Here is a 25,431-nt window from a genome sequence, read left to right as displayed (position 1 = left end):
TGGCAAACATGCATCTTGCAAGGCACGCATGAACCAAGCACACCATACTGGCACCCGCACACACGAGCCCACAGTGTCGCACAACAGTAGTAGAACTTCATGGAACATCTCCAAAGAACATGGCGTATAGATGTAGTGGGACTTCATGGAACGTCTCCGAAGCCAAGCACAAATTTGATTGTCAAGAACAACAGTTATGCACAAGGTTGAACTGAACTTCTAACACCCGAATTGAAGCCATGAACAAACTTTAACAGAATTTTCTACTTGTTCCCAGCAGCAGCAGGGGCAAGCCACGGTGCAAGACACATAGCTGCGCACAGATAAAAGCAGAGGACGGCAGGGCACACTGGTCCTGTGGCGGCACCAAGCGAAAGTGTGTCACAATTTCCCATGTAGCATCATATCTGCCACAGCCACCAGTAGACAAGCAAACAAATTTTATGAACTATGTACAAGTAGAACTACCAAAACTATGTATTTGTAGTGCCAAAATGGGTTAAATCTATGTTTGTACATGCAAGCTATATACAAAAACTATTTTTTGCAGAAACATTAGCTAGCTGATACACACATGAGGCACTGCACATATGGTATCCTGTCTTTGAAGTGAACATGAAGTGCAGCCCATGTGCAACAAGTCAAGGTTCTGCTATAGGTAGCGGTAGCCTAGTCGTTGAGTATATCTGAACCCATAGTTGCGGTCATAACTGAACCTTTTAAACAATTATACTTGAACGTCTCAGAGAAACAACAAGGCAAACTTCGATCAGATGTACTCACGCGCATGGGATGAGAAAAAGGTTGGGATCTAGCTGCGTGGTTAATTTCATTGTTCCAGTAGCAGAGAGTTCCCATCAGCTACACATAGAAGAACGCCACATCCAAGAGACATCTGCAGAGCTTGGGAGTCTCAAGTTGCTGCTCATAGAACAACAAAATTAAATTTTCCACCGCACAAGAGAGCAAAAAAAATTATGATGAAGGTCAACATCATCAACTAAGAAGTTGATCTTTTGGTCTAAGGCCAAGGTGGGAAGGGGATGGCCGGAGATGCATCATGCACCTGACCTTCTCAACACCAGACCTTCATGGTCGGCCCTGTGACAATGGCTTTTTCAGTTTTCTTCTGAAAATGGAGCTCTTTTTTTCCTTTTCATTCAAACTTTGAACTTTTGTTAATTTTTTTACATAATCATCAACATCAATATCTCTAAATTACAGGAAGTAGAACCACTTGAACTTTTGTCCAAAACTTTTCTGGACTACAACCTAGACAATAAACAACAGCACCACATTACCCAACTTCTTCTGTGACAAGGGAAAGTTTGAGGCTACTGTAGGGAGAGGAGGGTGGCCTCACCAGAGCAGTAGAGATAATTGGGAGTACCTCACCGGAGCATCGGAGAGCCACGTCGGCTTGCTCCCACTGGCCCTAGGTGGACGACATCCTGTCGAGGAGGAGGGCCTCCAGCAGGGCTCCACGGAGAGGATGGGACGAGATCCAGCAGCCCACCATGGATCCCTGGGTGGGTGCGGTGCGGCAGCAAGATCCCTAGGCGGGGGCGGCGCGGCTGCCGGTTCTTGGGGCGGGGGCAGCGCGGCGACCGGAGCTCCTGCCGAATGTGGAAGGTTGCGGGGGAGTCGGGGGAAGAGGTTGAAGGTGCAGGTGGAGGCAGGGAGCGGCGGCGGCAGGGGGGAGGCAGGGCGCGGCGGTGGGTGGAGGCAGGACGCGGCGGCGGGTGGAGGCTGGGCGTGGCGGCGGCGGGTTGTAGGCTGGCCGCGGCGGCAGGAGGAAGGCCAGTCACGGTCGTGTTTTCTGTTTTGGTCGAGGCAGGGAGAGAAGGTCGTGGATTTTCTAATGGGCCGTTCAGGAGGTGCATAGTGGGCAAGTTCGGGAGGACCTCCTCGGCCCTATATAGCGTGCCGTGATGCAAATAGCTATTCTAATCCTGGGATATATATATGGGACACGTAGGTGCCCGTTATAGTAAGTGTTATTCATTATGCATGATGTACAATCCACGACATATGACTTTCCAAACTTTGTTTGCATGCACTATCAGCTCTAATAGGCAATTATTACTTTCCAAAAACAATATCCTACTACTTTCCTTGCAATGATTTCTTTCCAAAAAAATAGGGTATGTATATTCCTTTCCAAACAAAAAGGGTATATATACACTCTGATTTTTTAAGGTATCAGATATGACTCAATAATACGAAATATTGTCGCAAATGTTTGTATGTGTAATTACGAAGCATATTATGCATTATTCTGATGTTTTATTTTTCAAGGTATGTAGTGTTAAAAAAATTAGGGCCGGGTCACACCTTCTGGCGACTAATATTTCTATTCAAAATAAGGCCATCAGATAATATAAAATGCATTCCTAATTATTTTTTACTTTTAGAAATATATATGATGCATGCTGAATATCTACAAATGATTTTTTTCGTACGTACATATACCAACACACAATTCTTTTAGTTTTAGGAATGTACGTTGCATGCCAATACCCATGCGTGATTTTTCATACGTACATGGACCTAACATATCATACCCGCATACCCTTTTTCAATACATGCATGCTTTGAAGATATACATAAAACTGATATACTTTGAACGATACATAACCCAAAAAATGATACATCATTTTTAATACATGTAAATTACTTTGAGACATACCCGCAAATGATATTGGAGATATACCCAGAAATGGTACAATTTACATATACGACAGATATTGACTAGGTATATGAAAAAGTTAGTACGTGATTAGGTATACAATTTTTATAGGTATATGAATTAGCACGTGACTAGGTATACGATTTTTATAGGTATATAAATTAGTATGTGACTAGGTTTATGAGTTAGTACGTGACTAGGTATACGATTTTTATAGGTATATAAATTAGTACATGACGAGGTATATGAATTTTTATAGGTATATGAATTAGTATGTGAATTTTTATAGGTATATGAATTAGTACGTGACCAGGTATGTAAAAAAATAACACATCAATAAAATACACGTACCATGCATGGACCAATGAGGGCATTAAGTGTCCAGATCAAGCAATAATTCTTTCCTGATTAAAGTGGCAACGTTTAGCCCATTAGTTCTAGTACTAATACAGGTGCACGCATCTTAGTGTAATCTGACGGTTTGTAGGCAAAGTGCCCAGGCATCTAGGTGCCCAAGTTATTTTACTCTTTCTGTTGTTTGGAAAGATCAAACACACGATGTTCCTATTTCTTTATTTCGTGATGAGTCATATGCTTGCGACAATAACGGCAAAAAATTTTGAATTCTAATTGTCCGGGTGTATTGTGGCAATTCTTTTGAGTACTATATCTAGAAATCCCCGTCGATTCCTCATTGGCACCTTTTCGAACACAACTGATGCATTCCAAAATAACTCTGATTCTAACATCTTTTCCCTTGGCCATGAACCTCCTTTTCTTTTTGGATTGACTTAACTTAATTCTTCTACTTATTCTTTTATTCTTCTATTTTGAATCCGAAGAAGAAGAATAAAATTCATTAGAATAATTTTTTTATTCTTTAATTAAGTAATAAAAAATAGAGAAATAATTAAAGAATACAATCCTTGTTGAATTAGCAAAGATTTTGGTTCGAAATCCTTTCATTTAATTAGCCAGCCCCGCCTTTTCTATGCTCTGATTTCTGAGGCCTTATTTAGCTTGGGTACCCCTTTAAATTGAATTTCTATTTTCAAAAATGGGGTTTACCAAATTTTTAATGACTCTGAGGTTCAACCCAATCCATCTTTTCTTTCTTTTTCCTTCCGATACTAAGAAAAGATTGAAAAGGATCAAATTTTGTCATATCACGAAGAAATCTATCCCTCCCATAGCAATAACTAGAATTAAAACAAAGGGAATGACAAAGCATCTGGGAATAAACGATTAATTTCTATCAATAAACCTGCTAAAGCACCAAACCATAGAGTACTTAGCACGGGTGCTACAGAGAGATATGTTTTTATATCCCGCATTGAAAATCCTCCTTCCTTGTTGGAATACATATATGATCATAAACTCTTGCCCAAGATTGTTATGCTATATATAAAATGAACCATATCGACGAAATTTTCCTATCCCTAAAAAAGAAAAAGATGGCCCCTTCTTCCTATATATTACCAAGGAAAAGTAATCCTTCTTTTATAGGCGAAATTATATTGGATTTTATATGTATATAATTCCTTAATTATATGAGACCAAAAAGAAGAAATGACATGAGGGTTCTATATATAGATAGAGAAAGAAAGAAGAAGAAAATTATGATGTGGAAAAGAAGACAGGAATTGTGTACAATGACATTGTACAACAATTTAATTTGGAAAAGGGATGTAGCGCAGCTTGGTAGCGCGTTTGTTTTGGATACAAAATGTCACAGGTTCAAATCCTGTCATCCCTACCTATTACTTCTTTCTTCTTTATAGGCAGTAGCGACGAGATCAATTAAAGTAAAGTGGGTATAACTTGAATTTGTGGAGACTATATGTACGTGAGATACATTAGGAACAGAAAAAGATTTTCTTTTTGAATGAATGAAAGCGCTCTTAGTTCAGTTCGGTAAAACGCGGGTCTCCAAAACCCGATGTCGTAGGTTCAAGTCCTACAGAGCGTAATTCCATCTATTTTATGTCAAAGCAGAGTAAAATAACTTAACAAAATTGAATTGTAACTCCAATTTCAATTTGACCTCCTCTCTGGTCTGGAGGAGGTCAATCAAAAAAAAATGACTCAATCAAAGATCCAACTGATCCCCACGCCTGTATTGCAAACACGCAGTCACGAATAATCCCGCTAAAGTAATAGGAATTAGGCCTAAGGCGATTTCAAATAGAAAAACTTCAATCATTTCGATTTGTTCGAGGGGACAAAAAAAAGAGGTACGATCTATCCCTAAATAGTACTCTCTCTCTCTCTCTATATATATATATAGGTAAAATATCTTGGGCACCTAGTTCGGATCCAACCTGCTAATGCATTTCCTACTTAGGTAAAAAATATATATATACGAGTAGAATTTCCTACAATTGCTTGGCACATAACTAGTTAAGGCTTTCGACCATGCATATGTTTGTAGGTATCTAAAAATACCTAGAATAAATCATAGGGTATATACATTTGTAGGTATAGGTTATAATACCTAGAATAAATCATGTGGGAATCAATCTACAATCAATGGCCATGAAGGATACATGTGCATCACGCAGAAAAGGAAAATAAATTTTTGAAAAGGATAGTAGTAATTATTTCTAAGTAGAAAATGCATGAGTGGTTTGGATCCGAATTAGGTGCCCAGGCACCTAGATGCCCAAGTTATTTTACACTATTCTAATCTCAAAATCAGAATAACTATTCGGATCACGATCGGGCATATAAGAGGGCGCGGAGATGTTCCTGGATCTGAAAAAGCCAGCCCACCCGAACTTCCCGTAAAAGAAAAAAATTCCCTCGGCGGCCACCTTATCCACTCCCCCCGCGTCCTCCCACGATCCTCCCCGGCCAACCTCCTGCAGCCGCCTCCCTGGCTCCGGCGCGCCTCCCGCCGCTAGCCCCACGGCCCCGGCGTGCTTCCCGTCGTTGCTTCCTCGGCCCCGGTGCGCCCCCGCCGCCGCTCACCCTGGCCACGACGCGCTTCGCCACTGCTCCGCCCACCCTGGCCCCGAAGCGCCTCCATCCGCCGACCCCCGACGCGCCTCCCGCCGCCGCCCTTCCGGCCCCGACGCGCCTCCTGCTACCTTCCTCCACCTGCTTCGACGACGGCGCCGGCCACCTCCACCTTCTTCCACCTGCAGCCACCGGCCTCCTACCACAGCAAGCGACCGCCGCGGCCATCCTCCACCTGCTGCTGTAGCCTTCCTATCCGACCGCCTCCACGACACGTTGGCCTTTGTCTACCTCTGGCTCCCCTGCTGCCCAAGGTCGTGTGCGCGATGGCGGCCCATGTCATTTATCGTCCTGGTTGCGTACACGCTGACGAGTGATGCCTCGATCCAGCTCCTCCATCCTCCAGCCACGACAAGTCCAAAAGGAATACATTCAGTCTAGCAAGCCAAATGGTTGACTACCAACCCATGCATGGATTGGCCCCGACCTGCAGCTGGAGGAGGCCATGACCTTCAGCTGTAGGAGACGTCAACCTACAGCTGGAGGAGGCACCGACCTTCAGCTGACAATTTTGAGGAACTAGCTACTCAGAAAATCTAACTTGACACCGTACTTGTTTTTGTTCTTCAGAAGTTCAGGCAACTAGGTTGCTCACTAGGAAAAGCCTGAACTACCATGAACAAAAGCAATTTCGTGGCTAAGGCCCAACAAATGCAAAGCTTCGTCATCTTCATAATAGAGAGCTTTGCTTACTTACTTGCTTGCTTCATGCCTACAACATGCATGCACTTTCTGTGTAACCAAAGAAGTCAGAGACCTCGGAGGAGGCATGTGGACTGTAAGGCATGTACATCGGTGAAATATGAAGCATTTTTCAGGCTTCAAGTTTGAGAAGAAGATGGCATCAACGAGGAATGGAGCCGAGGGAGGTTCACAGTTGCGAACATCGCCATCTCAACGCTTTTTGGAGCGCCCCTTGAGGAATCTGGTAAGAAACGTGGAGTCTGCTCCTGCCACTGCTACATACAAGGAGGAAATCCATGTGTTAGGTGTTTAAACTGCTAGCATAAATGTGTGGTTGATTGATTGACAGCAATGTCAGAGCCATAAGTGAGAATACAAATGCAATAACAAAGCTCCATGATTAGCAATTCTCAGTCATCGATCCTTCTTTTTTTGTAGATGAACATTTGTAGTGAAGTAATCAATCAAATTGTTCAACAATATTTCCTCAGTACATTCCTTTTTGAGCCTCTATGTATAGACCGTTCACTGTATCTCTTTTTAGGAAAACCAACACCTTTGTGCCACATGCCTGTGCAGTTGACGATTTGGCCGGCAGCAGCAATATTTCTTGGCACGTGGGTGCTGGTTTTGGCGGGCAAGCAAGCATCAACGAGCAGCTGCAGGCAAAAGCTACTAGCAGGTGAAAAAATAATTCTAGATCAACAATGTTTTACATCACGACCTCACTTGTTCATAATTTGATGGTAGGATGTTAGATTTAGTCGATAGTTGATGGTGTCATGTCATTCCTACTATTGAATGCACTCTGAATTTGTATGGTCAATGCCATGAATTATTGAAGCGGATGGACAGGTTTGTAGAATACTCAACCAGATGTGTTAGTCTTCACACAGCAGCAGAGGTCGTTTTCAAACAGCAGCACCAATGTACATCTTCTACAAACAAAAAAAGGGAAAATATGCTAATCTTGCTGCTTATCTACTCTTAATTTTGAACTGACAAAAAATTATTGATCTGAACTGGCAGGTGTTGATTGGCTCCTCTGACTCCCTTCGCGATGCCACTCACCTCGCGTCGCTGGACCAACGCGGTCGCTGGCAGAATTCTTTTGTTTAGTATCCAGCGCAAGCAATCTGAATCCGCACGCGCAAGCCTTCTGTTGCCGAGTCAGCCCTCCTTCTGCTGACTGCTTCTGCAGTAGCAAGTCGCCGGTGGTGGTGAAGTTCTATTACGGCTATACGCTAAGTTCTACTACAGTTGTATGTCCGCGACCATGAAAATTCTACTATAGATGCATGCCAAGTTGTACTACAGTTATACTCCTATGTGGTTACAGGACATGTGTGTGCGTGTGTGTGCGCTTGTAGGATTGCTGGACGTGTGTTGGCCTACAGTTATACTCCTTATATTTTTCTCTCTTGCTATTTACTTCATAAAAATGTACGCATACTTTATTCTCTCTCTAGAAAATGTGGGCACACGAGTGAAAAACCTAGAATTTCGAATTAAAAAATGATCGTTTCAAAAACTATAAAAAGAAGGATTTCCCCGTTTCAAGAAAAAACCTTGGGGTTCAAATTTAGAAGACAAAGAAGTTCAAAGTTTATTAGAAACCCAAGAAGGTAGAATGAAAAAAGCATCTCATTTTTTTAAATAAAGACGGGATATTCTCCGTTAGATAAAACCCTAGAAGTTCGGTTGAAAAAATGGAGTAGTACGATGTTTATACAAAATTCAAAATTTCCTGCTTATTAAAGAATGAAAACAAGAAGTTTAAAATAAAATAACGTAGTATTTCAAAATCTTAAAATAGAACAGTTCAAAATTCATAAAAAGGATTTTCACCATTTCTAAAGAAAAAAACTTTCGAAGTTCAAATTTAAATAACAAAACCGGTTTAATACTTATTATAAAACTAGGAAACCAAGAAGTCCAATCTACAAAAATAAAGCAGTTCGGTATTTATAAAAAATATATTTCCTTGCTACCAAAGAAATAAAATCATGAAGTTAAATTTAAATCAAGAAATAAAATATCAATGTATATGGAAAATCTAAAATTCTTTCCATTTCTAGGGAAAATAAAAGTGTGAGGTTCAATTTTAAAAAATGTTTGATGCTTATTCAAAAACATATTTTTGCAAAGAAATAAGACTAAGAAGTTTAATTTAAAATAACATAGAAGTTCAAAGTATATAAAAAACTCAGACTAGTTGCAAGAAGTACATGTGCACCTCACGGTTCAGAATTTATATTGCGGGACGTTCGACCTCTAATTACATGTTTTAAAATGGCAAAAAATGACGTTCGACCTTCAATTGTGTGTAATTCGACATATACACATAAATGTGATAAAAGTTCATAGTGAAAACAGCGAGAAGTTCAAGTACTGCAAGGAATGCATTTCAGGTGAGAATAAAAATATAGAAAAATAAAAGCATAAAAAGTTTGTTGAAAGAAGTTCAAGTGCTCTATCCAGGGAAGTTCAAAAATTCTTGCGAGAAAGGTTCACCTCATATTTCCATGTTTGATTTTTCTGTATAAAAATTGAATACAATTCTTTACTCAAAAATATGAAAAGGTGAAGTTCAAATTGAAATAACAGAGAAGTTTGGAGTTTATTAAAACCTAGGATTTACCTATTCAAAAAATAAAAAACACAACGCCATTTTTTGCACTTTTAAAAACAACTCATAAACGGAAAAATGGTTGCTAGACATTCAAGTACTCGGCGAGGAAAAGTTAAAAAAATCTTGTGAGAGAGGTTCACCGTGTATTTAGATGTCCAAAATACATAAAAAATGTTATTTTTGTGTTTTAGAATAATTATCTCAAACCAGAGAGAAGTTCAAAGTGATAACAGCCAGAAGTTCACGTACTACATGGTGCGTATTTCATATAAGAAAAATACAATAAAGTGAAACAGAGTGAAGTTCAGACAGACTTGCCCCAGAAGTTCAACTACTTCACGAAGTGCAAAAAACAGCACGTAAAAAATAAAGTGAAGTTCAAACAGACATGCCCGAGAAGTTCATCTACTTCACATAATGCATTTCCATTTGCGATGAAGGCAGAAATCATGATCTCGTCATTTTCTAATTTATTTCAAAACAGCAGGAAAATCATTTGTGTAAGTTAAAGTCCTCGGTCGGAGAAAGTTAAAAAAAATATTGTGAGAGGTTTGTACAACAAGAATATCATTTGTGTAACACTAACGAAATGGATAAGAAAATTACAAACGAAGATATGCCACAGAAGTTCAATGTGAAAATAGCAGGAAGTTCGACTACTATAGTGAATGAATTTGAGATGAAAAACTTTTAAAATCGTCGCGAGTACGAAAAAACGATCAACACGGGAAAGTTGCATGTTTACATCAGCTTTCCACCGGTATATCACTTGCTAAATTTTGATGAGTGGATGGAGAGCTACAAGTAGTGGATGAAGATCTACGAGCAAAAAAAGCACGTGAAAAGCAGAGTGAAGTTCAGGTACACGCGACGAGAAGTTCAGGTTCTTCACGCGGTGCATTTTTGAAAAATCTGTTTCGCGATAAAGGCAGAACAAATGATCTCGCCGTTTTTGAAATTACATGAAAACGGCTAGGAATCAGAGAAAACCATCAACATGAAAAAGTTTCGCATTTTGCGTAGCTTTTCAGCGGTATATTATATGCCTCATTCCGATAAAGTTTGTAGAAATTACGGGGAAAATACGTTTTTATCCATTTTCAAAACTGACTTAAAACCGTAAGGAATTGGGAGAAACAATACATACAAAAAAGTTTCGCATTTGTTCAAGCTTTCCAACGCCATATCATTTGCTGCATTCGGGCGCACGATAAAAAAACAAGCTCGAAAATACGAACTTGGTAGGTCTTGTACCGTTTTCTAAATTACTTTTAAACCGTTTAATATTAGAAAAAACATTTAACATAAAAAAGTAGCGCATTTTCATAAGCTTTCCAACGCCATATTATTTGCCTCAATTGGTTTAGCCGTTTAGAAATGGCATCGAAAATACGGACTCGGGTGTTCGTTTTGTGAAATTTTACGTTTTTTCAAATCACTCTTTAACCATAGGGAATTAGAGAAAACTTTCAATTGTGGAAGGAGCGGTTTTGCAGAAGCTTTCCAACGCCATATTATATGCCTCATTCCGATAAACGGTTTTGAAATGCGATCGAAAATATGATTCACGTTTTTTGTGTGAAGAAAAAACGGTTTTCAAAACTGCTCTTAAACCGCTTGCATTTTGCCAAAAATTTAAGTTGGGTCATGATACTGGTGTCCATAGCTTTCCGACGGTATATCGCAAGCCCCATTTGGTTAATGTTGACGGAAGTTCAACCTAGTTCACAGGGAAGTTCAACGTACTACTAGCGGGGCAGGTCAGGTTGTGATCAGAATATTATTCTCATCCCGTGATCAAAATAGTGTTTATGTGTATATATATATATATGAGTAGAATTTTCTACAATAGCTTGCCACATAACTAGTTAAGGGTTTCGACGGTGTAAATATTCTCAAAAATCCCAAAAATATACTGAAACATCACATCTATAATATAACAAGATCCAACGGATGGATTATAAAAATACGACTGCATGTGTCCTGAACAAAGAAAACAAATAGTTCAGTATATATTTATGTGGTAGTGAGTTGAAATGGTTGTTATTTTTGCCGAAGACACATAATTGCATATTTTCACAATCCCTTCGTTGGATCATCTTATTACATTAGAGAGACGATGCTCCATATTTATTTCATATTTTTTTTATAACTTTTAAACCGTTAAAATTTTAGCGAGCCTAAACAAGTTCTGTGGCAAGCTATGGTAGACACATTTTTACCTATATATATACACACATATATACATCTGGGCTATTCTGTTTCACGTAATAGAATATTATTCTGTTACCCTACTTGAACTGATGGTTTCAGGCGGTTGTATTAATGATTTTCATCTCGTCAAACTGATCATCTTTTTATCGAAATGGGGCGTGTAATATATCGTTGGAAAGCTCTTGACATCTACATTACAAATATATCAGATTTTTTTTTGCAAAACCATCACGGTTTAAGAGCAGTTTTGAAAACAATGTTTTTTTTGCAAAACCGAAAACGCGAATCGTATTTTGGACTGAATTTTCAAATGGTTTGTTGGAATTGAGCAAATAAGATGGCATTGGAAAGCTGGTGAAAATCCGCTTCTTCCATATATCTATTGTTTTTTCAAATTTTATACAATTTAAAAGTAATTTGAAAAGGTGAAATTCTAGGCGAAACATATTTTTGCTTTTTTTGCAAATGGTTTGTTGGATTGACGCAAATGATACGTCGCTGGAAAGCTATGGAAAATGCGCAACTTTTTTGTATAGAAATGTTTTTCTAATTCCTTACGGTTTAAACTCGAATTCGAATACAATCAAATTTGATTTCGAACGTGATTTTTTTAAAGTTTGTCGAAATGGGGCAAATAATATACCGTTGGAAAGATATCGAAAATGCGAAATTTAGTCATGTTGAATATTTTCTCAAATCCGCAACCGTTAAAGAGTAATTCTTAATATGGTGAGACCCATCACGTTGTCTTTACGGTCGAAAAACTGAGTATTCGTACTGATCTATTTGTGTGTTTGTACTGAGCTATTTTTTCACAGTAATTTTGAATGGTTCCGAAAAAGAGTACTTGAATGGATGTCTGCATGGTTTTGTACTGAGCGTGTTTTCACATACTAGACTTTACTCTGTATTTTTGGTATAATTTTTCTCGTAACTTCTCAATGGTATCATCATGCCCGAACTTGCATAGTTTATACAATTAAACTGAATGATTTTTTTAATAAAAGGAAAATGTTTTGTGTTTTCTTTTGAACTCAACATTGTTTTGCAATGATATGCTGGACTTCTTTCATTTTACCACTTGAACTTTTACCATTTTGAATTTTCATGGTTTTTTTGTTTGAGATTTTTTTCCAGACTTGACGTCGTGTTCAACTTTTTTTGTACTTATATGCTACTAATAATAGAACATCTCCATTACAATTTTTGTCCATTCATGTTTACCTATTCATGGACATTCGTGAACCTTTCCATTAGTAGAGTACTCATGTACTTACTGGGACCACACATATCCTAATATTAGTACTCATGTACTTACTACAGCCTACACTTAGCTTCTTGAGCGACCGGCCACAAAACAAGAAGTTATACTGTTCAGAAGGAGGTCCTCAACCCTGTGACTCCTCCAGCAGGTTTCACCATTTTCCACTGAAGCATAAGCCATGCCGTTGGAGTTGGACGCGTCCATGCGGCGACGACTTTAGAAACTGGTTCTATAGAAAATATTTTTCATTAAATGGCCACAACTTTCAGTGGCTAATTGGAAGCAAAGTCATCTTCTGAGTGGCTAATGGGTTACGAAAGCTTTTAAAGAAAAATGGAAGCAGAGGCTAGCTAGCACCTTCGCAACTGAATGCTATTTTTTCTAAGAAAAATGTTTTTATGTGTTTCTTAATTTTTTTGGAAGACAAATTTCTTTTGCAACGATGTTCTAGACTTCTCTTGTTTTGCAACTTAACTTTTACCATCTTGAATTACCGTGTGGATGAGCACTTGAACTTATAGAATTTAAAGTTTTTTGTTTTAATTCTTATTTGTTTTCTTGTCCGAACTTATGGTATCATCATCACTGAACCTGCATGGTTTCTGTAGCTGAACTAAAATCAATTTTTACCCGAATAAATGTGAACACTGGGACATTTGTACAAGAACTGAATCTAATGCCAATATAGAATTTAAAGTTTTTTGTTTTAATTCTTATTTGTTTTCTTGTCCGAACTTATGGTATCATCATCACTGAACCTGCATGGTTTCTGTAGCTGAACTAAAATAAATTTTTACCCGAATAAGAACTGAATCTAATGCCAATATTGAATTTGCAGGTTCCATACGCAAGCTAGCTACCAACATCAACTTTACTGATCCTAAAATCAATCACTACCACAAGAACATAATAAAGTTCTCCAAATGGTTGCTCGAGAAAAGAGCTAGCTGCTGAACCCGACCACATTTATCGCTGGGAGCAGCCAACCACCGGTTTGTAGACGGATTTAGCGATGTCGGCGTCTGCCATCTCGCAGCTGAGAATCAAACCAAATATTCAGGCGAATAAATAAGTGCACAAGAGATATTTTTGCTGGTATCATCACGGACATTTGCGCAAGATCAAACTGCACCAGTTCGTGATGCAAAGGCCGACTGCCTGGTTGTGGACGTGGTACTGATCCTAAATTTAGGGCTCCGAGAAGCAGCATCATCAACACATGCATAGCAGGCAAGCAATTAGGCAAGCTCCACACCTTCCCCGATCAGAAAAATCCTGAAAATAACCAAAATGGCCAAAGCTCATAAACATTTTACTTCACTAAAGTCTTAACACTTGATGAGCTAAAGATAAAAAACTACCAATTATTACAATATCAACGGAAGTTCTCTGTTAGAGACTAAAAGAGACAGACTAAAAGAAATTTAGACCATAACAGAAATGCATTTACTGGGTTTTTTGTAGGGTGGACTTATGTTCCTTTCTATGTACTCCCTCTGTAAACTAATAGTGATCTAAATGCTCTTATATTAGTTTACGGAGGGAGTACTGAACTATTGAAAGTTTGAAATCTGAACTTTTTGTTCTTAAGTACCAATAACACATAAATCCAATTTGTTTATGTGTACCAATAATTTTGTTGTAAAGTTTCTGCACTTTTTTTGCTATAACGAATATAATCATTTCTGTAGCCCTGCCAATGATATTTTTGAAATTCAATTATAAATAAAGAGCACATACTATAATTTAGATTGTCAGTCCACAGAGGGGTCTTCTTCAGGGCGAGAATGGTTGCGAAAAAAGCAGCAACAACCATGGAGGGCTTAGACTGGACTAGGTCGTACTGCAGCAGCGCCAGCTCCACGAAAAAAAAGATCGTGATCTCCATCTAAACAAATACATCCAAGAGAAGATGCGAGAAACATTAGAACATAGACTCACTGCTTTGGCAAAATGGCAAATACATACTTGCCATTGGCCATTTTGTAAAAGTCTAGTGTTCCTTTTACCTCCTTGTTGTTCTTCTTATCTGAAGAATTTGTAAAAGTCTAGTGTTCCTTTTACCTCCTTGTCGTTCTTCTTATCTCAGGATGACGCAACCTTGGCGAATCACACGAGGAAGACGTAAGCAGGCATCGTTGCCGGCAATACTTGGCGCACCGAAGAACATGCACTGAAGGTGCATTTATGCATCAAAAGGCAAAGTGGCTACACAAGGGACAAAATAGAAAGAGTGTGTATGTAAAGATTATAAGAAACAGGTGCATTTAAGCATCTTCGCAAAAGCTTAGTACAAATAAAGCATGGGAGCAACAAGAGAGAGATGGATTCCTCCTCGCAAGCGTCCGCGTACTTGACCTTGGGGAGGATGGCCAACTAGCGGGACCTCCTCATAGGCGATAGAACTTTTAGAGATCTTTACAAGAATTGCATGGTTTTAGTACAAAAAGCTATTTTCTTGGGGGAAGTCCCATCTTTTTACAAGAACTTTTGTTTTCTACTAGGAACTTCTCTCCACTTGAGACTAAACTTATATAATTTTATTGTTGAACTATCGGATATCTTTACAAGAATTGCATGGTTTTAGTGTTTTGCTTTTACCTCGTTGCTTCTCTGAACCTACAAAATAAACTTTGTTACATGTGCTCATTAATATAACCACACACACCTGTTGTGCTATAGAAATAACATGGAAACACAAAGGAAACTGGACTTACGATTGGTAAGTAGATGTAATGAAAAGCATTCAAAAGATGAAGTAAAAACAATTGAAGATCTTCAAAAGCATTCAGGAGAGATAACAAGAAACCAAAACGCGGGGGCGACATAGTTACTTGAACCAGGCCATAAGGACTAGAACCAAAACTATCACCATAAGTAGATGTTTTTTTTGTAGGTTTTTGGGAATGAGAATTACTTTTTTTTTGCAATTATATAAAAGTTTTAAAACGTGTACTACTCCATAACAAATGTTTATACTGCACATGTCCATAAATATTAACTTTTTATTTGGCAACAAAGAAATATCAAAAAGGATATTTCATTTCTTATAAGGATATCAACAAACAACTTGATAGCAACAGTAATAGAACAAGTTCTTACCATCGGGTTCCTTCCCACTTGCACGATCTGACGTCCACTCATGCGAGTAGAACCGTCGGACACAACATCGGGGACCTGCCCACTGTGCGAGATCGAACTGAACCCATTCATGATGCCAAGGCCGACTAAACTTACGATCTCTCGAGATCTGAACTGATTGTGTTACAAGTATACACACAAATCCAATGAACTCATGTGAGTACATGTTAAAAATATGATTGAGTTCATGTATATTAATTGGAGAAGTTCAAAGAGAAACTTTTTAAAGAAAAATGTACTTTTTTGCTATAACTATAGTCGTCTTGCCAACCCTGTATATTTAACCGGTTAAAAAGATAATCAAGTTCATGTATATTAAGAGGAAAAGTTCGAAAAGAAACTTTTAATAACAACTACCTTCATCTTGCCACCCATTCAGTTTTTGCTTTGACAAAATCCACACATTTAAAAAGTTTGTACTAGCATGGGGAAGCCTCGGTTCTTTGACAAAAACTCTCATGTTCTTTGATAGTTTTAATTTTGTCTGAACTTACTGGTTTCCGGGTTTCAAACTTAAAGAATTTTATACCCCAAACTTCTACAGGTTTCTTTAATTTCTATGGAACAAAAACCGAAGGAGTCTGGACTCAAGAATTATATGAAAGAGCGAAACCGTAGTGTGAACTTATCTGAGGCTTTTGTTGAACGGAGGAGACGAGGTGATGCAGGAGCAAAACCCGACTCCTCGAATATACAGTAATTGTGCTGTCAATACTTCTTTGAGTTCTGATTTCTGAACATTCCCAGTAGTAATACATGTACTGTGCGATACACAATTCTATCATTGAGCCAGTTAGTTTAGAAAATCTGGAGATACTACATAACAATAGAAAACACATAGTCCAAAGCATGCACGCGACACAGGAATGCTTGCAATACCGCACATGAACACAGTGGAGAAGCACAACGAAGGTGGGCTGGACAAGCTCAAGGTCGTTCACTCCCAACTCTATTTTCCTTCTGTATTGGATAGATGATAATCTGTCTTGAACTGAACTAAGATTAGATTTTAAACTGAACTTAAATAAGAAAATGAAAAAAACTAAAATAAGAATTTGAATGGCACTACATCAAAGAAGTCGTGTTCTTTACAAATTGTGTTCTTATGTTAATATGAAAAACTACATTTTCTTTACAAATTAGAAGAACTGATGTTTAGCTTTCTGGGAACGGAGAAACCATAGCTGAACAGAGCTACAAAGTGGTTTCTGAAAGAAGTTATTAGAACACACCGTGATTACAAACACACATGTACATGAACTGATTATAAAAGATGAACATGACCTGACAACAAGGACACGCATGAACTGACAACAAGAACATACCGGTCATTAACAGATTATAAATGGTGACAACACATCATAGCAGCTTGCGACGACAGCAGATTAGAACAATACAACTCAGAATTCTTCTAACATATGTACTAGAACTGCTAGAAAATCAGAATTCGTCCCCTAAGTAAACCAGTGATGTTGAATTCCATTTTTCCAGTTCCCTCTTAGACATGTACACAAACAAAAGAGAGAGGTATTTAAAGTTCTGAACCGGACCTCTGTTGAAGCTTCACGTGGGGTAGACAGGGGCGTCCTTGACACGCGAGATTGTGGGGGCGGTGTTGAACAGGAACTGGTGGCGGTGGTGAACGGCCTCGGGTGGCGGAGGTGAACAAAAGGGGATGGTCGAATCCGGCGGGTGAAGGAGGCCAATACCTCCCGTGCGAAACAACATGACGGCACATCGAGACAATGGTGCTGGGCGCTAGTTCCCAACGGCGGACGCCCGACGGTAGGGAGGGGTCGGCGTCCGGCGGAGAGAAGGGGGTGGCACCCAGCGGCGAGAAGGATCGCGGAGGAGGGGCGACACTCGGCGGCCAGAAGGATCGCGGAGGAGGGGTGGCACCCGGCGGCGAGGAGGCGCGCTCAGGAGGGGCGGCACCTGGCGGCGAGGAGGTGCGCTTAGGAGGGGCGGCGCCCGGCGGCGAGGAGGTGCACGCTGGAGGGGGCGGCGCCCGGCGGCGAGGAGGCACGCGGGGAAGGGGTGGATCCCGGCGGCGGGGAGGCCGACGAGGGGAGGACGGCGGCGCTGGGGTGGAGGGAGGACGGCGGCGTAGGGGTGGAGGGAGGCGGCGGGGAGGGAGGCTGCCGACGCGGCGTGGAGGGAGGCGTCCGGCGCGCTGGGAGGGAGGCAACCGGCGCGGCGTGGAGGGAGGCGGTCGGCGTGCTGGGAGGGAGGCTCGGGAGGAATGGGTGTGTTTTTGTTTCATATATATAGGACAATATTATTCTAATCATATGATCTGATAACTCCCTATGTAGGAACTCGACCGAACAATAAAAAATGTCGTCTGTCCCCCACCTCCCGCACATCGATCCCCACTACCCACCCACCGGCGACCCGCCTCCCCCACCCGCCGCCGCCGCCTGCAACCCACGCGTGTGGATCTAGCCGCCGAGACGCGGTTCCCCACTTGTTGCCCAACGCATCGCCGGCCGACCTCCCCGCCGCCGCACCATCGGCCGCCTTCTCTAGTGCGCCGCAGCTCCCTCTGCACGCCGCCCCAACCGGACGAGATCCGCACGCCGCCCAAACTGAGCCTGCATGCCTCGACCCCCTGCAATCCCGCGCGTCGTCGTGAGATGGATCTCGCCTCTGCCACCATGCGACGCGGATGTGGCCAGCCCAACGCGGGACGGTTTCTTGGCTGTGGGCATCTGGCGACCACCGCCCTTGTGGCCATGACTGGAGCTGCTCGAGACGACGGCCTTTGGCCCGCTGCCTCCTCTCCTCGTCGCTCCTTCGAGCCCCCGCCATGGTGAAGTCCTACTACAGCAATATGGGAAGTTCCACAACAGCAGGACGACCATGGTGATGTGCTTCCTTGTGCTGCCCGCTGCAACGCATCAGGACGCTGTGTGAGCTCTGAGGCTGGCGCCTAGCCATGCCCCACACCGGGCCTTGGATCCTGAGTGCGGGGGTTGCCGGACCCATCCTCCGACCACAACCACCTCGCCAATGGAAGCATGGGGCTTCTACAGCCAATGCTCGATGTCTTCTCTGTCACCTGTAGCCCATTGATCTCATGTGCTCCCCTGTATGTGAGTCACTTCTGTGTTAGATTCTACGTTGTGTTTTTTCCGTGTCAGACTAATGATAGTTTAGTTACAAAAACAACAGGTCAGCTTGTACGCGACCTACTAATAGAGTAAAATTGATGCTGTTGCTCTGCGTTAAAGATGGCTCCAAATGAAGCACGATCGAGCCGCTGTACTACTTGTTCTACTGTACATTGTGCCTTTCGTTTGGTGGATCAACTACTATTTTGCTAGCTTTGGGCATTGGCTGCTACATCACATGGAGCAATGGAGAAGGAAAATGGATAAGAGAGAGTTGATGCAGTGGTTAGAAAATACAAATAGGAGAGGACAAGAGCAAACTTGTGGTGGAAAACACCCAACATTCGCACCTTCAGCAAGATGGACACGAAAAAACAATGGTTACATTTTTTAAACATAGAATCATTGCTAGTTACCTAAACGAGTGTTCAAGTAAATATATTACAACACTGCATTGGAAAAAAAGAAACATACCTCTAGCAGCAGTTTGGTCACATATACTTGAAGGATAAAAATATCTGTGGTGGTGGAATGAACGTGATGTTAAGTCTAATAAATACGCAAAAAAACTTTGTTGAATCAGATGTGGCTTCGTGCTCTATACAAGTTTGTTGGTATGCCTACAAAAGTATAACGTTCCAGAATTTTGATTTTGAGATGGATCAGAGTTAGGTACACAAATATATGATGCATCCAGAAAATACTTTTCTTTTGCATCCATTTTGTCCGAAAAAAGTGAACACCTGAAGTTCAAATATTAAACGTGAGGAAGAAAAAAGTTAAAAAGATCTAGTGGTCAAAATAAAATAAAACCTACGAAGTAGAAAAAACTTAATAAGACAATACAAAACTTGAAAAGAAAAATAAGCGAACAATTCTATGTGAAAAATTGAAAAGTCATTAAACCCCTGAGGGTTCACCCAAAAAAAGATCGATGTTTATTTAAGAATTAATGGATTTCCTCTATTTCTAAAAAAACCTAGCTTTCAAATTTAAATGACACAAAAGTTCAATGTTTATTACAAATCCAAGAAGGTCAAACTAAAAAACAGAGTAGTACAAACTTTTTATAAAAAAAGGGTTTTTCCTGTTTCTAAAAAAACTTAGAAGTTCAAATTAAAATAATGTAGAAGGTTAAAAAAACTAGATGTTCAAATTTAAAAAGCGAAGAGGTTAGATGTTTATTACAAAACTCGGATTTCTCCAATTACCAAATGGTTCAAACTAAAAAAAGAGAGAAGTTTGATGTTCATAGACGAAGAAAAAAAGAGTCACATAGAAAATGTTAACTCTCGAAGTTCAAATTCAATAAAATGGAGAGTTCGAAGAAACTGTTATATGTGTACAAAGAAAAACAGTTTGATGTTTGTAACAAAAACATATGTTCACATTTCCCACGAAGGCTCAAAGTATTAGTAGTTCAATTTCCTCATAAAAATAGATTTTGCCCATTTCTAGAAAAATCTAGAAGTTGAAATTTAAAAAATCATTCATTTCAAATTTATTTTTTTTGCATTTCCCCGTTTCTACAAAAAACCTAGAGGTTCAAATTTAAAAGACGAAGAATTCCAATGTTTATGACAAACACAATAAGGTCAAACTAGAAATAGAAAGCATCTCAACACAAATTTATAGAAGTTCAAATCTGAAAAATGGAGCGGCTTGATGTTTATTAAAAAACTACTCCCTACGTCCCATAATGTAAGACGTTTTTGCAAACTATGTTAGCTTGCAAAAGCATCTTACATTATGGGACGGGGTAGTAGGCTCTTTTCCATTACCAAAAGAAATAAAACCAAGAAGTTCAAATTAAAAACAAGGAGTTATTTGATGTTTATAAAAAGTTCATATTTTGCTCATTATTGAAGGATGAAAAACATGAAGTTCAAATTTTAAAAATCGAGCAGTTCAAAATTCATAAAAAAGGATTTTTCCCATTTCTAAATAAAAAACTCTAGAAGTTCAAATTTAAATAACAGACCGGTTCAATATTTATTACAAAACTAGGATTTTTTTGTTGCGAAAAGAAATAAACTAAGAAGTCCAAATTACAAAAATAGAGCTGTTTGATGTTTAAAAAAACTTAGATTTTAATGCGGCTTGATCTAGTCGGTATTTCCCCAAAGAGGAAGGGATGATGCAGCATAGCTACGGTAGGTATTTCCCTTAGTGATTGGACCAAGGTTACTGAACCAGTAGGAGAACCACGTAACACTATGTGAATGGCACCTGCACACAAATAACAAATGCTCACAACCCGACGTATTAAAGGGGTTGTCAATCCCTTTCGGGTAACGGCGCGAGAAATTGGCAAGTAGACGGGATAAAAATTGTAATAGATTGGATAAATAGATCTCACTGGAATGCAAAATAAAATAAATAAAAAATTGTAGCAAGGTATTTTTGTATTTTTGGATTAATAGATCTGAAAATAAAAGCAAATACAAATAGATCACGAAGGCTAATATAATAAAGAAGAGACCCGGGGCCGTAGATTTCACTAGTGGCCTCTCTCGAGAAAAATAGCAATGGTGGGTAAACGAATTACTGTTGGGCAATTGATAGAACTTTAAATAATCATGACGATATCCAGGCAATGATCATTATATAGGAATCACATCCAAGATTAGTAGACCGACTCCTGCCTGCATCTACTACTATTACTCCACACATCGACCACTATCCAGCATGCATCTAGTGTATTAAGTTCATGAAAAAATGGAGTAATGCAATAAGAATGATGACATGATGTAGACAAGATCTATTTATGTAGAAATAGACCCCATCTTGTTATCCTTAATAGCAACGATACATACGTGTCGGTTCCCTTCTTTCACTGGGATCAAGCACCGTACGACCAAACCCATCACAAAGCACCTCTTCACATGGCAAGAAAAAATGATCTACTTGGCCTAACTAAACCCAAGATTCAAAGAAGAAATACGAGGCTATAAGTAATCATGCATATAAGAGATCAAAAGACTCAAATAACTTTCATGGGTAAAAACATACATTTGATCATAAACTCAAAGTTCATCGGATCCCAACAAACACACCGCAAAAAGAGTTATATCAAATAGATCTCCAACAGATCATTGTATTGAGAATCAAAAGAGAGAGAGGAAGCCATCTAGCTACTAACTACGGACATGTAGGTCTACAAAAGACAACTCAGACATCATCGGAGAGGCACCAATGAGGATGATGAACCCCTCCGTGATGGTGTTTAGATTAGATATGTGGTTTCTGGAACTTGCGGCGGCTGGAATTGATTTTCGTCGACTCCCCTAGGGTTTCTGGAATATTGGGGGTATTTGTAGAGCAAAGAGGCAGTGCAGGAGGCCACCTAGGTGGGCACAACCCACCTGGGTGTGCCTGGGGGCCCAGGCATGCCCTGGTGGGTTGTGCCCCCCTCGGGGCACCCCCAGGTGCTTCTCCAGCCCATTGGGTGTCTTCTGGTCCATAAAAATTCCTCAGTAAGTTTCGCTGCATTTGGACTCCATTTGATATTGATTTAATGCGATGTAAAAACAAGCAAAAACAACAACTGGCACTAGGCACTATGTCAATAGGTTAGTCCCAAAAAATGATATAAAATGATTGTAAAACATCCAAGAATGATAATATAACAGCATGGAACAATAAAAAGTTATATATACGTTGGAGACGTATCAGCATCCCCAAGCTTAATTCCTTCTCGTCCTTGAGTAGGTAAATGATAAAAACAGAATTTTGGATGTGGAATGCTGCCTAACATGTTCATCACATATTCTTTCTTTTATAGCATTGTAACACCCCGGATGTAATTTGCCATATTTGTACTCTGACTCTAGCCATTTCCGGCTTTAAGTTATGAGATTCGTGGTTGGGTTTTTGTCTTTGTTTTGCCTTTTGTTCATGTCATCATGCGCATCTCATTTGCATACGTGTTCGTCTCATGCTTCCGAGCATTTTCCCCGTTGTCCGTTTTGCAATCCGACACTCCCACGTCCTCCGGCGCCCCCTTTTGTCTCTTATCGTGTGCGGGTGTTAAACATTCTCGGAATGGACTGAGATTTGCCAAGCGGCCTTGGTACACCACCGGTAGACCGCCTGTCAAGTTTCGTGCGATCTGGAGTCCGTTTGATACTCCAACGGTTAACCGAGGAACCGTAAAGGCCTCGTGTGTGTTGCAGCCCAACACCCCTCGAAAGTGGCCCAATAACCCATCCAAACCTATCCCATGTCCTCTGCCGTCAGATCACGATCGCGTGGCCGAAAACTGCACTCCATTTGGACACTCCAAACTCCCCCTATGTATATACATGTGACCCCCTCCAGTATTTTCGAGTCCAAACCCTAGCTATCTCCTCCCCGCCCGCCACCGAACGTTTTCCGCCGCCGCCCCGCGCCACTCGTAGCTCGCCACCTTTCACCTCCGCCGCCATTCCCACAGCGCGCCGCCGCGGGCCCGCGTGGCCTAGATCTGGCCCGCGGGGCCCGAACCGTCTCGTCGCCGCCCGCAAGCTCCCCGCCACCGCAGCGCCGCCCAGTTTCGCCTCCCCCACGCTGTCTCTCTTCCTCGCCGCGCCGCTGCACCATTTCACCCCGCCGCCGTGTGACCGGGTCGCCATCGCCGCCCGTCGCCCGGTCGCCATCACCACCCGTCGCCCGGTTGCCCCGTCGCCTCTTCGGTTCGTCGCCGGCCTGATCCGACGAGATCCGGCCCGGAGGAACCCCAGCCGCCTTCCTCTACGCTACCCCGGCAAGATCCCGGCGAAAGCTCCGGCGAACTTCGAACCCCGTGCACCCTAACCCTAGATCCGATCCAGAGGTTGACCCCGAAATTCCCCTAAGTCCTTTTCTGTGTTGTTTTCAGGACCTGTTCGTGATGCCATAACTTAATGTGTATTGCTCTGTTTTGTGCGTGCCATATATCAAAATGTTCATCATGATGTGCTCTTCATTTTGTTCCATTGTGACATGCTTGTTTGAGTCCATCTTGATGCCAAAATAGCTGATGCAAGAGTGCTATAAATTGTTAGGTGCTGATTCTTATCACAGTATGAGTATTTGTCATTTTTTCTACATTTGCTGTGTGCTGCATATGGGCATGAGCTCTACATGTGTTTTGATCTATGCCATGCCATCTTTACACGGGTGTATGCCATGTATTTTTGTGATCAATGTGGTGACTAGCACAAGCATGCAAAGTAGCCTTCGTGATATTGCTGATTTCAGGATCTCAGGATTTTGGCTAAGTCCTTGTCTGATGTTATTTTGATGCCATGTAACCATGTTGCTACAGTGAGATACATGATTTATTTGAGTTGCTTCATTAAGGATGATTTGGACATAGAGTTGTGCTCTATCCATCCATGCCCCTGTTTGCAATTATAGAGTGCCCTAACATGACTTAATCTTGCTCTACTTTTGCTATAAAATGTTCCTAGCAGATTGTTTACATGTTAATCAATTTTGCCATGGTTGTTGTAGTTGATCCATGCATGCTATGAACTTGCTATTGCCTTGTTAGCTTCTTGAACATGCCATCGTGCTGATGCTATGCTTATATTGTCATGCAATGCCTTGTGTTGAGTGAATCGAGCTCGCAAAGATGCCTTCATAACTCTGTTTTGCCATGCTCAGCTTTCTGCTAAGTCTGAATCTGTTAACGAAACTTGTGATGTTTACATGTGTGCCATCATATTTTCTGTGCCCTTTTGGCTCATGGTCGGTAAGGAACTTTTGTTCTATGCTTTGAGTAGATTCATGCCATGCCTTGTTTTGCTATGATATGTTCCCGTAGCATGTTGTTAGCTTGCTCTAAACATGTCTTCCTGGTGTTAATTCCTGGCATTTTGTTATTTTCACTAAGTCTGTGATGCTGATATCTTTTGCACTTTTGCCATGCTTGTTTGAACCTGCTCTTGTGTGATTTAGCCATAGCTCAGTGTTTATCTTTTGTCAAGCATCTTGAGTAGATCACTTCCACGTGCTTTGTTGCTATGTTGGAGTGCAGTATCTTAGTTTCTTGTTGCATTCTAGATGGCATCGTGCTGTTAATCGCAGATTTGTGCCATTCTTGTTTTGCTTGCCATTTGCAAACCGTGCATCCGATTCCGGTGATCTTTATATCGATTTTGACCAAAATCAACTCATCTTTCCAGCGGCGCACTTGGTTTGCCAAGTTGATGCCTTGTTCATCCTTTTCCTTCCGGAGCACGCATATGCATTGCATATCACATCCCGCATGTCATGCCATGTTTTGCATTATGTTGCTTGCGCATTGCACCGTGATTGATTGTTGGTCTTGCTTGTGTTCTTGCCTTGGGTAGATCCGGAAGACGAGTTCGTGATCGAGGAACCCGTTGAGTACGCTTACGAGGATCAAGCTTTTGTCAACTAGGAGAACTTTGCAGGCAAGATGACCATACCCTCGAAATCACTTCTATCTTTGCTTGCTAGTTGTTCGCTCTATTGCTATGCCGCGATGCCTACCACTTGCTATATCATGCCTCCCATATCGCCATGTCAAGCCTCTAACCCACCTTTCCTAGCAAACCGTTGTTTGGCTATGTTACCGCTTTGCTCAGCCCCTCTTTTAGCGTTGCTAGTTGCAGGTGAAGTTGAAGTTTGTTCCATGTTGGAACATGGACATTGTTGGGATATCATTATTATATCTTATTTACTTTAA

At 40.8% G+C, this 25,431-nt stretch overlaps 2 protein-coding genes, 1 long non-coding RNA gene and 2 other non-coding genes across 26 annotated transcripts; 3 read left to right on the top strand and 2 right to left on the bottom strand.

The window, feature by feature from the left end:
* Positions 1-438: 438 nt before the first annotated feature.
* LOC125554677 (vegetative cell wall protein gp1-like) lies at positions 439-2,031 on the bottom strand. The gene is made up of 3 exons (XM_048718159.1): positions 2,020-2,031; positions 1,391-1,914; positions 439-921 (listed from the first exon to the last, which is right to left on the bottom strand). Exons 1-3 carry the CDS (start codon positions 2,029-2,031, stop codon positions 858-860), a joined length of 600 nt encoding a protein of 199 aa, XP_048574116.1. The 3' UTR covers positions 439-857.
* A 2,340-nt stretch (positions 2,032-4,371) lies between these two features.
* On the top strand, positions 4,372-4,445 carry TRNAP-UGG. Its single transcript has one exon. It is a non-coding gene; the product is annotated as a tRNA-Pro (tRNA).
* A 139-nt stretch (positions 4,446-4,584) lies between these two features.
* On the top strand, positions 4,585-4,658 carry TRNAW-CCA. Its single transcript has one exon. It is a non-coding gene; the product is annotated as a tRNA-Trp (tRNA).
* Positions 4,659-5,451: 793 nt separating this feature from the next.
* Positions 5,452-7,802, top strand: LOC125551253. Its single transcript, XR_007302328.1, has 2 exons — positions 5,452-6,635; positions 6,971-7,802. It is a non-coding gene; the product is annotated as an uncharacterized LOC125551253 (long non-coding RNA).
* A 5,508-nt stretch (positions 7,803-13,310) lies between these two features.
* LOC125551250 (proline-rich receptor-like protein kinase PERK9) lies at positions 13,311-18,274 on the bottom strand. 22 transcript variants are annotated; one of them, XM_048714423.1, is made up of 7 exons: positions 17,193-18,274; positions 16,522-16,623; positions 16,272-16,403; positions 15,604-15,762; positions 14,511-14,709; positions 14,242-14,389; positions 13,311-13,776 (listed from the first exon to the last, which is right to left on the bottom strand). In XM_048714423.1, exons 1-4 carry the CDS (start codon positions 17,903-17,905, stop codon positions 15,735-15,737), a joined length of 975 nt encoding a protein of 324 aa, XP_048570380.1. In that variant the 5' UTR covers positions 17,906-18,274; the 3' UTR covers positions 13,311-13,776; positions 14,242-14,389; positions 14,511-14,709; positions 15,604-15,734. The 22 variants fall into 22 exon arrangements, 16 of the variants coding, with proteins under 16 accessions (XP_048570380.1, XP_048570376.1, XP_048570377.1 ...); XM_048714419.1 differs by having other exon boundaries at positions 16,272-16,420; positions 16,527-16,623; XM_048714420.1 differs by having other exon boundaries at positions 14,511-14,674; positions 16,272-16,420; positions 16,527-16,623.
* Between the last annotated feature and the right edge of the window lie 7,157 nt (positions 18,275-25,431).

Source organism: Triticum urartu, chromosome 4, assembly GCF_003073215.2.
Source record: "Triticum urartu cultivar G1812 chromosome 4, Tu2.1, whole genome shotgun sequence".
NCBI classification, from domain to species: domain Eukaryota; kingdom Viridiplantae; phylum Streptophyta; class Magnoliopsida; order Poales; family Poaceae; genus Triticum; species Triticum urartu.
This window is presented reverse-complemented; position numbering and strand designations above follow the sequence as displayed.

Excerpts from the sequence above, each read along its gene's own strand:
- LOC125554677 (XM_048718159.1), bottom strand. Across the intron at positions 922-1,390 it reads CTCTCCGATGCTCCGGTGAG|CAACTTGAGACTCCCAAGCT; the intron begins GTACTCCCAATT and ends TTCTATGAGCAG.
- LOC125551250 (XM_048714407.1), bottom strand. The coding sequence starts at position 17,905 with ATGAAACAAAAACACACCCATTCCTCCCGAGCCTCCCTCCCAGCACGC. Across the intron at positions 16,624-17,192 it reads CACGTGAAGCTTCAACAGAG|ATTATCATCTATCCAATACA; the intron begins GTCCGGTTCAGA and ends AGTTCAAGACAG. Across the intron at positions 15,763-16,271 it reads CCGTTCAACAAAAGCCTCAG|AATCAGTTCAGATCTCGAGA; the intron begins ATAAGTTCACAC and ends TACTTGTAACAC.